Source organism: Sceloporus occidentalis, unplaced genomic scaffold, assembly GCF_023333645.1.
Source record: "Sceloporus occidentalis isolate IW3139 unplaced genomic scaffold, rSceOcc1.0.p SCAF_48, whole genome shotgun sequence".
Taxonomy (NCBI): domain Eukaryota; kingdom Metazoa; phylum Chordata; class Lepidosauria; order Squamata; family Phrynosomatidae; genus Sceloporus; species Sceloporus occidentalis.
Genome location: NW_028317028.1, coordinates 5222910 through 5237338, shown reverse-complemented (window position 1 = coordinate 5237338; position 14429 = coordinate 5222910). Strand labels below are relative to the sequence as shown.

The 14429-nt window shown below is 38.9% G+C and overlaps 1 protein-coding gene across 1 annotated transcript in view; it reads right to left on the bottom strand.

Moving 5' to 3' along the window:
* Positions 1-14429, bottom strand: part of TMEM132C (transmembrane protein 132C) — a 132274-nt gene that overhangs the window by 70477 nt on the left and 47368 nt on the right. Inside the window, exon 3 of the mRNA XM_089491039.1 lies at positions 5909-6055. Within this exon, the coding sequence (XP_089347165.1) occupies positions 5909-6055 (147 nt within the window). The remainder of the gene's footprint in view (positions 1-5908; positions 6056-14429) is intronic.

Sequence of the window (14429 nt, the reverse complement as noted above, 5' to 3'; positions counted from 1 at the left end):
TCTATTTACATAAGTGTTTGAACATTCCTAAAATGTATCTACCCAATTAAACCTAAATAATACCACTAGTATTAATCGAAGCCGTGCCTGTGAATTTAATGATCTGGTCCGTTACAATAAATTACGGGCATACAATATAAGAAAAACAAATATTCACGTTTCATGTTTCATGGCCAGCTGCATGGGAGAAAAACTACAGAGAAACCAATGTATCAATCTGTAGGAAGCGTGTGATGGATTTCTATGGGAACCTGTATGTTTCAAATACCCTGTTTGTTCATCAGCTCAACAGAGCTCTCTTTGGTGATGATAAAGCTGTTTATCCTAATTTGCAGCACAATTGAGTGCTTGTACTCACCACAACTTCCAATTTATATATAAGGTTATATATTTTTGTCTGTTTTGTAACACTTTTCTTAGCATATAGCATTGTCACAAATAATGTAGATGGAAGAATGAGTGAGCCACATCGGACTGGTAGACGTTAGACTCGGTGTCGTATTTTATGTTTCTCTGCCCTTGGTATTTAACCTGCCTCACCCTGTTCCTCTGTTTATTTCCTACCTGCGGCAGGTAAGCACCCTAGGTCTATTTCCCATGTTTTAGTTTTACGTGTTCTTTTTTTTTTAAATTTAGGGTTAGTATCAGGACTTGATTTGAAGTAATGTAAAGTGGTGGCGATCTTACATCTTATAGTCATATGATAAACTAAACTTTCCCGTACTTGCATTAGTGTCAGGGCCTATAGCTAGTCTGTTGGTTTCATTTGTATTCTTGGTTTGTTCCGTACTTGCCTGCATCCCTGTCTTTTGCTCCTGTTTGTCATGCCTGCTTGTCACTTGGATCCACCCATGCATCTGTACCACCAGACCAGGCCATGGATTCCTCAGATATTGATTACATTAATCTTTGTCTCTCTACTGGATGTGTTCTACTGTGTACTGCTTTGCATGCTGGACTCCCTCTTTCAGCACTAGACCCCCCTGTGGGTTGTGACAGTAGGTTTAATTTTTTTTGGAGTGATGTGATGACGTGACATATACAATTCATATCATAAGATTTATAATTGTCCAATAAAATAATAATCTTGCATAATTATTGGCCAATTCCTATTGAATGTAGCAAACATACATAAAAATACAAATCTACCTTTTTACAAGTGCTGCATTTTCTTCCTGCTTTAACCAACTTGGAGGTTGTTAGATCTAAAATGTGTTACTGAAGTGAAATGAGCTTATGACACTCATCTACTTATAATGTAATAATCTATCCCCACTAACATCACTTTGCTGTGTTTTTTTCCCCCCAGAAATGAACACACATGAGTATGTAGTCTTTTAATTTATTTCCACGGCTTGCTACCTAGAAATAAAACAGCTGCTATAAGCAATTCTAATGAATAAGGTCAGAGGTGCAGAATAAAACAGAGGGTGAGATGTAAGTCTGCTGCAAGCTCTTGAATACTACATTCCCTGGATAAACAGAACACAACACTACAAGCTTGTTACAAAGTAAAAGACACAGCTCTGAATTTAATGTCTCATGTATCTAATGGCGAAACGTGTTAGACACGCTGTTAATCACTGTATATGTACATCCTAATAATATCATCTACAGTGTAAGCAATATTTGTGATCTGGTGCCCTTCAAGTAGAATCTACCAAACGTCAAAGCATCGCCCGCTGCTTAAATGTTTATATTAGAGGGATGGTGACAGATGGATTGCCGTATTTAGGTTTGGCAGTTTATTTTATACTTAAGATGCCCAAAGGCTTGTGTCTCTAGACCATCTGTCTAGCAGGGCACCATTATGAATGTTTCTTAACACACAGATAATCATCTTTTCATTCCAATTGAATGAGAAGAAAAGAGAATGGAATATATTCTCATGCAAAGCATGGCATTTTTCCTGTAGCCCTCACTGAACACAATATACTGTACTCAGAGAGAGAGAGAAGATGTTGGCATGAGTTTGCTTTATCATCCACACGGCACACTGCATGGTAGACAGCTGCCCTTGGAACAGTCAGTCAATATGCAATTGATGAACTGCTAAGTGTTTAAATGTCACTGTAACTTTTCGGAAAATATAACCACATATTCATCAGGCCCTACTTCAATAGCAACTCATGTTTTCACTGCAGGGTTTTTAAAACTAAACACCCATATGCAAATATAATTCATAGGAAAATGTATAAACAGAAATATTAGTATTAGATTGTTTAACTCTTTATTTGTATGCACCAAAGTGTATCTACTGTCTGATTATTTAAAGCCCAATGGAAAATAAGGTTTCTCCATAATATTCCATAAGTGGGTCAGCGCTAACAAAAACCTAATTTTATATCTTATTTCCAATACATTTGCTTTAGCTGCAGACCTGGAGGCTACCATTATAGTCAGTCATGTCACAATTTGGGTGACTTTCTCTGCTTAAACAAAACTGAGCTTATTCTTTATGGCAATGCCAATGAAGTCTGTTCCTCTATATAGTCTGGGCTGAGTGATGAAGACTGAGACATTCTATTGTTTATCACAGGCAGTTTATTAAGCAGTCAGGATCTTTGCCTAGTGGATTGGGATAGAATAACTCAAACCACAAATGAATGGCTAATATACAGCAGCCTGAAAACATTATACAAAAACTGGAACTGTTTTAAAAAAGAAATCAACACAATATTTTAAGAGTCATTTGTAATCTGATACTAGTAATAACTAAAGTGGGAGTTCCCCTTTAAGGAAAGTTATCATCAGAGCGAAATACTTTTCTGAAATAGCTACTAATCAATCAAATATTTGCTCCCTATCGTTAACTTCAAACCTCCGAGCGCACTTCAAACTGACAGCTGTAAAAAAAGGGTATAAAAACTCACAGGACATGGAAAGCTAAACCTCTACCTCTATGACTACTCACACTCTCCTCCATCATTTTCAGGAATAACCTATAGCACTCAAATTACATCATCCAGACATTGGTCATCAATTAGTGCTGTATGTGTATATGCTTTGTACAATAAATTAACCTATTTAAGAGGACTTAGAAGCTATGGAGGCCAATTTAGCTAAACACATATCCCATATGTGCTCCCCTTTAGCAACCACAGGAAAAAATAAACTTCTGTAGTGCAGCGGGACTTCTGATCACCTGCTGAGCCATGAAAAAAGTAAAACTTACATACCACTGGATATACCCTTGGAGTGGCAGGAATTTGCTTTGAGGACATTGACTTCAGAATTCTCACGTACATTTGATTATAAGTAAACGCCAGAAAAAAAAAAAACATTGAGGAAAGATACGTTGGGGTACAGGATTACATTTGTAAGAGAGTGAAAAAATAAGATAGAAATAACAGGGAGTTTAAATCTTTATGAATAAATTATATGTTTTGGCACCGTACCAATTGAAGAGAACTTATCAGCTAATGATCATAAAACCACTGAAGCCTAGTTTGATGCTGTTGTCATTTCCTTGTTAGTTTAGATAAGTCAATATATCATTCTGATTCAGTTAAGTAGAGATGTCTGTCAAAGGGTGGCTAAACTGGCATCGCTGTATTCTTCCTTCCCCAAGTCTTCTCTATTCTTCTATATGTACTGTAAAATAAATCCATCAATGGTTTAATTAACCTGCCCAGAAGGTGACGCTTGTATCTTTTCCATATCAATCTGACAATCTTTTCACCGATAAATAATGCATAGTCTGCAGCTTGTAGTACACCAAACCTCTGTGATCTAAATGTTTCACAATCTTGTACATTTTCTATGTTTACAATTATTGAAGCATATTGAAATCCCGCAGATACCTAAGGAAGACACCTTAAGAGATCTGGTTTGTTCTTTTGTTGCTACAAGGAGCTGTCCTACCTCAAGGTGCTGATTCTATCACTCTGGCTAGGTGTTTAGCCATAGCCTTTAAACGTGGCTTTATGCGATACTTCTCATCGTATCTGATTTCTGAACTATGGTAGACAGCTGTCAATGCAGAAGAGTATTTATATTTTCATAGCTTGAAACTATGTTGCTCAGTAAAAAATCTCCAAACCTGCAGCTTATCCATCTGTCACCAACAATATACAGATCTATATTTCTCTTGCATCCCCCCTCTAAACCCTGCCAGACACAAATCATTTCTAAAACAATGTTTACGTGTTCTCTAACACTTCCAAGATTCATTATGAGATTGTCAGAGTCTGATATGAGTCTCTAGTATCACTTTTGTGTATTTTACCCATGAACACCTTCAAATTTGAACAGATTAACAATTATACCCCTTTTCTGTAACACCTTAATTATGACATCGTATGCATGTAAAACTATGTCATGTCTTTAAGCTCTATTTATTTTTATAGTCATAGAAATATACAGACGCAAATATGGAAACATAAAACGGAACCGTAGCACACCATAATGGATAGTTGTTACTAAGTAATACGGTACTTATATTCAATAACACATGGAAGTCTGTTAAACTGGCTCAAACACTTCTGAACGTTTGTTTTGAACTTTTACTACAAGACTAAATAAATATTATTGCACCAATAAAAAAATATTGGGCTGGGGACATGTAAATGAAGTGAACATATGTATCACTGTATTTAGCATATACTTAGATAGATACCTTCTATACACTAATTAAAACAATGATATTTGCAGTACATGTACTCAACTATCTCATGGTATTTCAATGCAAGGCAATTATTTGAAAAGTTGGTGGTTCTCTGGATCCAGTTGATTTTGTAGTTAATATATTTTAATTTTAGGGATACTTATATTAGATAGGTGTTTGTGATGCTGCACCAACATTACAAATGATGTGAGTGCCACTGCATCAAAACCTCAGCTGGACACCCCAAATTGATACAATTGAAGCAAACAAATGACAGTAAATTCTTGTTTCCGCTGTATGCACAGTATCTAATAGCGCTGAGTGAGTGCTAATAGGGGTATGGTTCCAGTTTCCTGAATGCCCTGATCCGCTTTAATTCTCTAAATAAAACACTACGATATACAAACACGACTTTGCTTAGAAAAAATTACATACCTACTTACAAAGGCTAATGTAGTTGATGGTAATTAGGACATTAACTTTCATTTGCATAATCGGTGCTTACCATTTTTCATGGGTTAATTAGATATTATGCAAATACTGCTGGGACTGCAGCAAGTTATATATCAAACAACATATATATATGTTGTTTTAATGCTGAGGTATGTTTATTCTCCTAGGGCTGAACACTCTAAAATTGAATCTGAAGTGTCTTATTGCCTTGCAGACACAGAGTTATTCTTTAGAGCTATTTCCATAGTTTTTGTTCATTTTTTCATAAACAAAATGTGAAAAATCTAATCCATTATCCAATTTACTGTAATAATGTGCTTCTCGTGTTTTAAAAAAAATCATAATCTTATGTGTATTTGACTGTATCTCCTGCCAACTTGATTAGACTGTAAACTCTGTGGGACAGGGACCTGCTATGCTAGTGCATAAGCGCATACTGCAGTCCCTTTTATAATGTTTGTTTAACAATTGCACCTTTTGAAGCTCCTGTATTCTGCAACAAAAAAAGTACATCTGATGTCACTATATAAATAAAAATATACATATCTACAAGGTACTGGGCTCCAATCGAAACAATTGTGAATATCACAAGTAATATGGGGTTTTACCAGATGGTATACCAAAATATTACATACAGATGCGGTGTAAAGTGGTAATAAAGGCAGCGTTGTGAAAATGTATTGTCAGACGAAGTACAGGCCATTCCAGTTTACTGCCTACACTAGAAATGAATGTCCTGTTGCCTATAACCAGATGGAAGTGCTGTTAACCGAAGTGCCTCTATTATTCCAAGCTCCAGGTTTAACAGCCTCGGCAGGCAAATTCCTACAAAGGTAGTAGACATGTTACCTGCTCCTGGGGCTTGGTCCTATTCTTTGGCAGATCACTGCAGTGGTTGAGTGTTTGCCTCCATTCCCAAGCTCCTGCTGAATGTCCCACTGCAGGGGGTCACTGATCTTCACATTCAAAATGTTGACACCTTTCTTCACCTTGGCTCTACAATGAGTGATACAAGAGCTGTTAAAAAGTGCTGTTTACAGACAGATGGAGTGACTGTGATGAACATATTTATCCTCATTTCATTCTTAATTGCTTTATTTTATGGAACAGCATAAACAAAACAAAACTAAAAAAAAAGTTTTCTGCATCTATTGTGGGGTCTTGTACTCATACTCTACATTGTGAATGTGTTAATTGGTGAAGCTCAAAAATGTACATATGGCAACTACCAGTATATCACTTGGGCTCCCTCTGGGACATTGAAAAGCATGACTTTTAGAAGAGTGGGCATAAGCCTAGATTTCTCTTTTAGAGTCTCTGTTCCATGGGCTATTAGCTTGTGTTTTCCTAGTGGCATGGTTAAGCTCAGCACTTACTTAAATAGCCAATTTTTAGATACATCTTATATACTGTTCCTGAGAATCTGAATATTTACACTTTCTATTGCAACAGCTATCAGTGAAGGAAAAACCTGATTGCCCAGTCCAATCCTGCTAGGCTAATTCTACTAATAATTCTAATTCTAATGCTGCATTTATTTACAAAAGTGTTAAATTCATCAGAGTATGTGTGTTTAGATTATATACATATAGACACACACATACATATACCCTCATTCAAAAATACACTTATCTATGCAAATTTCACTTTATCATAGAAATTAACAGTCTTGGGTTTTAAATTCACCTCTGATTATGCCTAACACTTGTACATGTAGCAATCTGGGTACAATTTTGTAGATTAACAGTTGCCGTGAAAAAAATAATAAATTTTTTATATAGCCAGACAGCATACGCAATAAGCCTTTTCTCCTAATGTATGCAAACAGCATTTCGATATGTGTGCATCTTCTCTGGCCAACCATATACATAATAACGATTTGCTTGAAGCAGAAAGAATGGTAGAAAAAGGCTTTTGGTCAGCAGCCTCCTATGCAAAATTATGCAAATTCTTGAAATTTACATATGCACTGAAGAATATACTGGCTAAAAAAATGCATGGCCTTCTCTTCTTTCTGTACATAACCTTAAACACAGGAGAAAAAATCATAATGATTAATGGGTCCATATATTAAAATGTGTTGTAATATTTTATTTTTTGACATTTTCTCCCATTTTCAGCATACTGTAGGTCCTGTGAGTGTAGGAATTGGAAATCTGATGCAAAGATAAGGCAGTGACAGCTACAATGAAGATAAGAACAGGACCCGGCTGCACTGAAGAAAGCTGGAGGGAATGCCAACAGGAATGGGTCAATAGTTTTAAAGCTGTAGAACAACAAGAAACAAGCTGGGTCTGGATCCGTAGAGCAGTCTCATAAGGAACAAAGACTGATGAAGAGACAATATGCAGCGTCAACAGGAACAAGCTGAGCCTGGTACAAAGAAGAGACACACTGAAATAATACTTGAGGCTACAACAACAAAGGTCATGTCTGAATGAAAGTCTGGAGTTCAATGATTTCATGCCATCACACGGCTGGGTACAGCAAGGTACACCTAGTAGTATGTCTCCTCGCAGACAGAAAAAGATGGACCTAGGGGAAGAGAAGGTCTCCTGCAACCACAGAGGTGAAGTCTGACAGGCCCTAGAACGTTATCACAATTGGATCTGGATACTGATTTTCATAAATAGCCTATTTTTGGAAAATGTCCATATTGAATTATCCAGATTTGAGGGAAAATGATTGCCATGAATGTGTTCACAGGGCTGCTCTGTGGATCACATCCTGAGGAATTCACCTCTAACTCCTTTGTTGTTCTGATTTATGTATATTTGTACAGTGATCAGACATATGAAAACAAGGTTAACAATGATCAACACTGGTGTACGGTGATTTTAGTCCAACTGGCAAAGCGCAGGGCAAGGTACACCTCGATGCAACTTGGCCTGGGGAAACAAATGGCTTCGGTGTCATGAGTTAAAGGTCCTCTATTGGTCTCCAGCAGGGGGCTCCTTTGCCATGAACCAATGAAGGGCAGCTGTCCTTCATTGGTTGATGCCAGAGGAGCTCAGTGCAGGCGACCAATAGAGTCGCTTACACGGACCTTTAAGTCATAGCACGATCCTACGGATTCCTGTTCCCATTAACCCCTGCGATGCTACGTAGACAAGGTAGGCTAACGAAGACGACCACAAAGATTCTTTGTGTTGTGTGTCTTCGTGTATGTTTAGCAGCCGCCATATTAGTTTATTCGGTTTGAACAACGAAAACACAACATTTGTGTTCATTTTCATGTTCTCCTGAATACGAATGCACAAGTCTAGTATTTACACATCATTATGTTATATATATATATATATATATTAGGGCTGAAACAACGAATCGATAAAATCGATAATAATCGATAACGGAAATCGTTGTCGACGATTTCCGTTATCGATTAATCGAGTGATCGATTCGTTGTTGGAGCACTCGGCTCCTTTTACTTACCTCCGCGAGCGTTCCCCGCTTCCGCTGCACTCTCCGCCTTCTTTTAGTTGCGTGTGGCTCCGTTCGCACAGAGCGGTTCGCTCTGTGCGAGTGGCTCCGTTCGCACAGAGCGGTTCGCTCTGTGCGAGTGGCTCCCTTCGCACAGAGCGGTTCGCTCTGTGCGAGTGGCTCCCTTCGCACAGAGCGGTTCGCTCTGTGCGAGTGGCTCCCTTCGCACAGAGCGGTTCGCTCTGTGCGAGTGGCTCCCTTCGCACAGAGCGGTTCGCTGGGGGGGGGTTGGGGTTTCAGGGGATGCAGGGCAGGGTGTGAGTGTGGGGGCAGGGCAGAGTTGGAGACTGGGTGCAGGGCAGAGTTGGAGACTGGGTGCAGGGCAGAGTGGGTGCAGTGTGTGAGTGTGGGTGCAGGGCAGAGTGGGTGCAGGGTGTGAGTGTGGGGGCAGGGCTGGGTGCAGGGCAGAGTTGGAGACTGGGTGCAGGGGCACAGTGCAAAGTGCTGGGTGCAAAGTGCCAGGGCTGGGTGCAAAGTGCCAGGGCTGGGTGCAAAGTGCCAGGGCTGGGTGCAAAGTGCCAGGGTGCAAAGTTCTGGGTGCAAAGTGCCAGGGCTGGGTGCAAAGTGCCAGGGCTGGGTGCAAAGTGCCAGGGTGCAAAGTTCTGGGTGCAAAGTGCCAGGGCTGGGTGCAAAGTGCTGGGTGCAAAGTGCCAGGGCTGGGGCAAAGTGCTGAGTGCTGGGTGCAAAGTGCCGGGTGCAAAAAGCTGGGTGCAAAGTGCCAGGGCTGGGTGCAAAGTGCCAGGGCTGGGTGCAAAGTTCTGGGTGCAAAGTTCTGGGTGCAAAGTGCCAGGGCTGGGTGCAAAGTGCCAGGGGTGGGGCAAAGTGCTGGGTGCAAAGTGCCAGGGCTGGGTGCAAAGTGCCAGGGCTGGGTGCAAAGTGCTGGGTGCAAAGTGCTGGGTGCAAAGTGCCAGGGCTGGGGCAAAGTTTCTTGAACAGTAATAGTCCACCTCTTTTCAGAATGTTTGGGGTTATTTTGTTTCATAAATATTGTGTTTGGGTTCTTGTACTTTGAAAATATTGTTTTTTATTAAATCATAACAAAATAAGAATGTTAATGTAAATTTTAAGTTGTTTTTTAACATCCAGTTCATAAAATTTTAAATAAACAAAAAATTTGCATATTGTTTTTTTTATCCGATTAATCGATTAATCGAAAAAATTATCGGCCAACTAATCGATTATTAAAATAATCGTTAGTTGCAGCCCTAATATATATATATACATACACAGTATATATATATATATATATATATATATATATACAGTATATACATCGATCAGCCATAACATTACTCAGTCAAAGGGATATATTAGGCAGCAGGTGAACATTTTGTCCTCAAAATCGATGTGTTAGAAGCAGGAAGAATGGGCAAGCATAAGGATCTGAGAAAATTTTACAAGGTGCAAATTGTGATGGCTAGTCGACTGGATCTGAGCATCTCCAAAACTGCAGTACTTATGGGGTGTTCTCGGTCTGCTGTGGTCAGTACCAATCAAAAGCCAAGGCGCATTGATGCACGTGGGGAGCGATGGCTGGCCTGTGTGGTCAAATCCAACAGACGAGCTATTGTAGCCCAAATTGCTGAAAAAAGTTAATGCTGGTCCTGATAGAAAGGACACACAGTGCGTCGCAGTTTGTTGCTTATGGGGCTGCGTAGCCGCAAACCAGAAAGGGTGCCCATGCTGACCCTTGTTCAGTGCCGAAAGCGCCTGTATTGGGCACGTGAGCATAAGAACTGGACCACGGAGCAATGGAAGAAGGTGGCCTGGTCTGATGAATCACATTTTCTTTTACATCACGTGGATGGTCGGGTGCATGTGCGTCGCTTACCTGGAGAACACACAGCACCATGATGCATTCATGGAGGTCCCACCTACTTACATGACTTAAAGGACCTGCTGCTAATGTCTTGGTGCCACAGCACACCTTCAGAGGTCTAATGAAGTCCATGCATTGATGGGACAGGGCTGTCTTGGCAGTATTTCAACACCCACCTCAAAATTATACTTACAAACCCCTTGGGAGAAGGGTAAATCTAAACTTTCATATTTGAAATTTGTATACTCATATATGAGGGCAAAATATAAAGACAAATAGAAAGACAGACATTCATTGTAACATGGTTTCTGAAAAATATGGTACTATGTGAGAATAAAGCATCCAGTAGCAGGGCCTTCCACAACTCCATAGTAATCTTTATAAAATCATATAGACACTGACATGCGTGAAGCAGAACTTGGTAGAAACCTAACAATTTTCAAATGCTGGCAATGCACCTGATCCATACAACATCAATCAAAATAACAGGGAAAGCCATTCAAAAAACTAGCTAAGAAATACTAGGTAAAAAAACCTTGCCTAAAATCCATTCTACAACAAAGTCCATCAAGATATATTGACCTTAAAGGAACATGACAATAAATCATATTTATTTGCAAGAACCCAGAATGCTCCATGTTCTTCTCTTTAACTAAAATGCAGGCTAAAGCTGTGATTGATCTAGAACCATGTTATAAAGTTTTGCTTTTTACAATTAGTATGACCTACATTTTGGCTAAACATCAAAATAAACTTTTTTTTTTCACTAAGGTGTGGTAGATAAGTGGAACAGCCTTCCAGAGATCCAGAAAATAATACAGTAGAAGGTTAACATGCATGAGATAGATGTAAGGCTATGCTGAACATAAAACAAAACCAAGAACCAAATAGTGTTTGGGTTTTAGATTAGGAAAAATGGGCAGGTTCTGTGTTTCCTTGTTTCTGTGTCCAGTCTCTTTGATGAAATACTGAAATACCCTTTTGGTGACACAATGTTTATTTTCAAGGCGTTTCAAGCTTCCGTACATCCAAATTTGAACTGCTATAAGTTCAGCTACATGAGATAGAATTCTTAAACTGGAAGAATAACTTACATGGTTCACAGCTGGCATCCTCCATCTGCTCCTCTGCAGATGCCTTTTATTGTGCTCAGATTTATGGGTTATAGCAGCCTGTTTGTATTTAAAATAGTATTGTGAACAGCAAAGTAAATCAAACCAAAGGTTTTCTTTAGTGCATGAATAGAGTTAGTGCCAGTATCAGCTCCAATAATAGAAATCAAACACTTGTGTTGTCAAAGAGAGAGTCATGCTATTTTTTTAGTTATCAAATTCAGTTGCTTTACTGACTGCTGAATGAAATCCTAGCAGTATTTCATTCACTCACCCAGCAGCTGCCAGATGACCTAAGTCAGTCTAAGAACAGAGAGATATAGGAACCTAAGTCCCTAAGAGGGACTATAATCGATAAAGAAGGGTACTTGGGAGACATTTTTTGCAAGTGGCTTTGGGATCAAAGTCAGCCACAAACCATCTGTGCCACTGCCATGATATCTGCTAGAGAAGCTTATAAGCCACCACACTGAATGGGCCGGGATGCAGGTGCCTCAAGAGACATGTCATGTAAAACAAAATGAAAAATAAAGACCGTTTCTTCAAAAAACAGTAACATTTCAGATTTGACTCTTTCTGGGAATAAATAATGGCAAAGCCGACCTAGTTTTATCTGTTGTCAGTAGGCAGGGCAGGAATACAGAGTTTTCTTCTACTATTGGTGGCACCATTACAAAATAAAAGGGCTTTATTTGGAGGAGAACATGTAGAAATAAAATATAATTTGCTTTTTTGAGCAAAGTTATGTTATACACGTGCATGGCATAGCACCCAGAATATCACTGGAAAGAGAAGTTCTGACAAAAATATTAAACAAAAATAGGTAGTAATGTTTTAGCCTTTATTTTATAACAACTTTTACTAGATATTAACATAACCGATGTAACATATTTAAATGTGCTTTAAAAGTAAAATGTATTCAATTAGAACAGCACATCATCCAATGTTCAAGGACACTTTTTTTTTAGCCCAAATGCCTTTTTTCTCAAATATCACACTTATTGCTGGATAAGTCCTCGACATGGTAGGTTCATGATCAGCATTCAATAATTGAGAAAATAATGGGCACAATGAAGTGGGATACAATTTAAAAAACACTATTGAAAGCTAAAACTATACTTACTAGTAAGCAAATCAACTCCCAGGCAGAGCATAGCTGACACTTTCTGGCCCAAGCACACATATTTACATATTTACATTTACACACTAACGCTAACACACACTAACACATACTCACCCTAGCACACACTTACACATACAAACCCATGCTAACACATACATACAGAAACCCTCTCACTTTCTTAATCCCAGCCACCCTCTCTTACCCCATTACCCTGTTACCTTCTTTTTAGCTGCTCACACCTCCTGACAGCAGCTTTGTTTTTAATGCAAGGTCACCTAATATTACGTTACCTAACCCTGCCACATTCTCACCTTCATGAGAGGGCCAATACACTTTTTTGACCAGTAACTGCACTGCTCGGATTGCTGGTAGTGTGTTAAAAAAACTTTTCCAATTACCTCTTGCTAAAATATCAGTCAGCTAATTTTCTAAACAACAGATTTCTGCAGTCCTGAATACCATGCTTAACTCATGTCTTGGTCTATTAACTTCTTATTTTTACTGCAAAAATATCTTAAATCTTAACTATTTTTAGAGTACACTCTTCTTTGGTTGAATAACTTCAGCAACTGATTTTATGGAGAAAAATTGTCACACTTATTACGGTTTTATATGTCATACAGAATACTCTATGATCCATATAATGAATCACCTTTATCTCATCATAATGGGAGATCAGCCAAAGGCCCTTTTTTGAAAATGCAAAGATAAATATTCAAAATATGCATTTTTTGCTTTTTTGCGATCTCAAGCATATATTATGTTAATAATTTATGATAACTGCACATGTGAATATAGTTCAGTTTTTTTATGCAAAAACAACAGACCCGTATCAGAAATATCCTGCCCTCTAGCTTAGCCCTTCTCACTGACCTGGTATTAAATCATCTATAATTCAAAATAAAACTTAGTTTCACAAGTTTTAAGTAACTTGGGCATTTAAGGATGCGTTACAGAAATGATTAATTTCTTGTTAGAAATCTCTCCTGTTTTGTTTTACTAAGAATGCCTGAGGCCTATTGCAATGTTAGGGTTAATTACTTTGTTTTGTTCACCAGATATGAAATTACAATACTGTTCCTTGGGGTGCAGTAATACTTTAACCCTTTCATGCTAGACAGCAAATCCAACTGCACACCTATGGAATAAATATAACACGAGGCTGCTGGCAAAAGTCAATGAAATTTTATTAAAAGTTTTGAAAATGAACTGTTTATGACAGTATATTGCATTGTAGACTGCCTCGGCAAATGAAATAAGTTTGGTTTGTGTGCTAAAAAATAAACAGTGTGCTAAAAAATAAACAGTGTATTGTGCCAAGATTAGAGATGTTTCTCCTGTGCATCCAACAGAACTTGAAATAGGCTCCACTTAAATGTTACTGGTGTTGTTACCTCTCTTAATTATCTTTGGTTTGTGCAACTTTTACTTAAGTAGTAGCTCATCTTACAAAAACCCCCGTCTCTCATTCCTCCACCTGGTGTGCCTTTTTAAGGAGATGCTTGGTGTGTACAAGTCTATTACAGAGATTCAAAGCCATTAAAAATACAGTCTAGAATCCCATACAGGGCCACCAAAGATTTAATATGCATTGTGTGACTTGTCTTTGGCCCCCTGATTTGTTGGTATTTGCAGTGCCCTGCCTTGACGGCCATCCTGCCAAGCGCCCTGGTTTGAGGGCCATCCTGCCAAGCGCCCTGCCTTGAGGGCCATCCTGCCAAGCGTCCTGCCTGACGGCGATCCTGCCAAGCATCCTGCCTGAGGGCCATCCTGTCCAGCACCTTGTCCTGAGGGCTATCCAGCTTCTACCCTATCCGTAGGCTTCTAGTCTGTTCT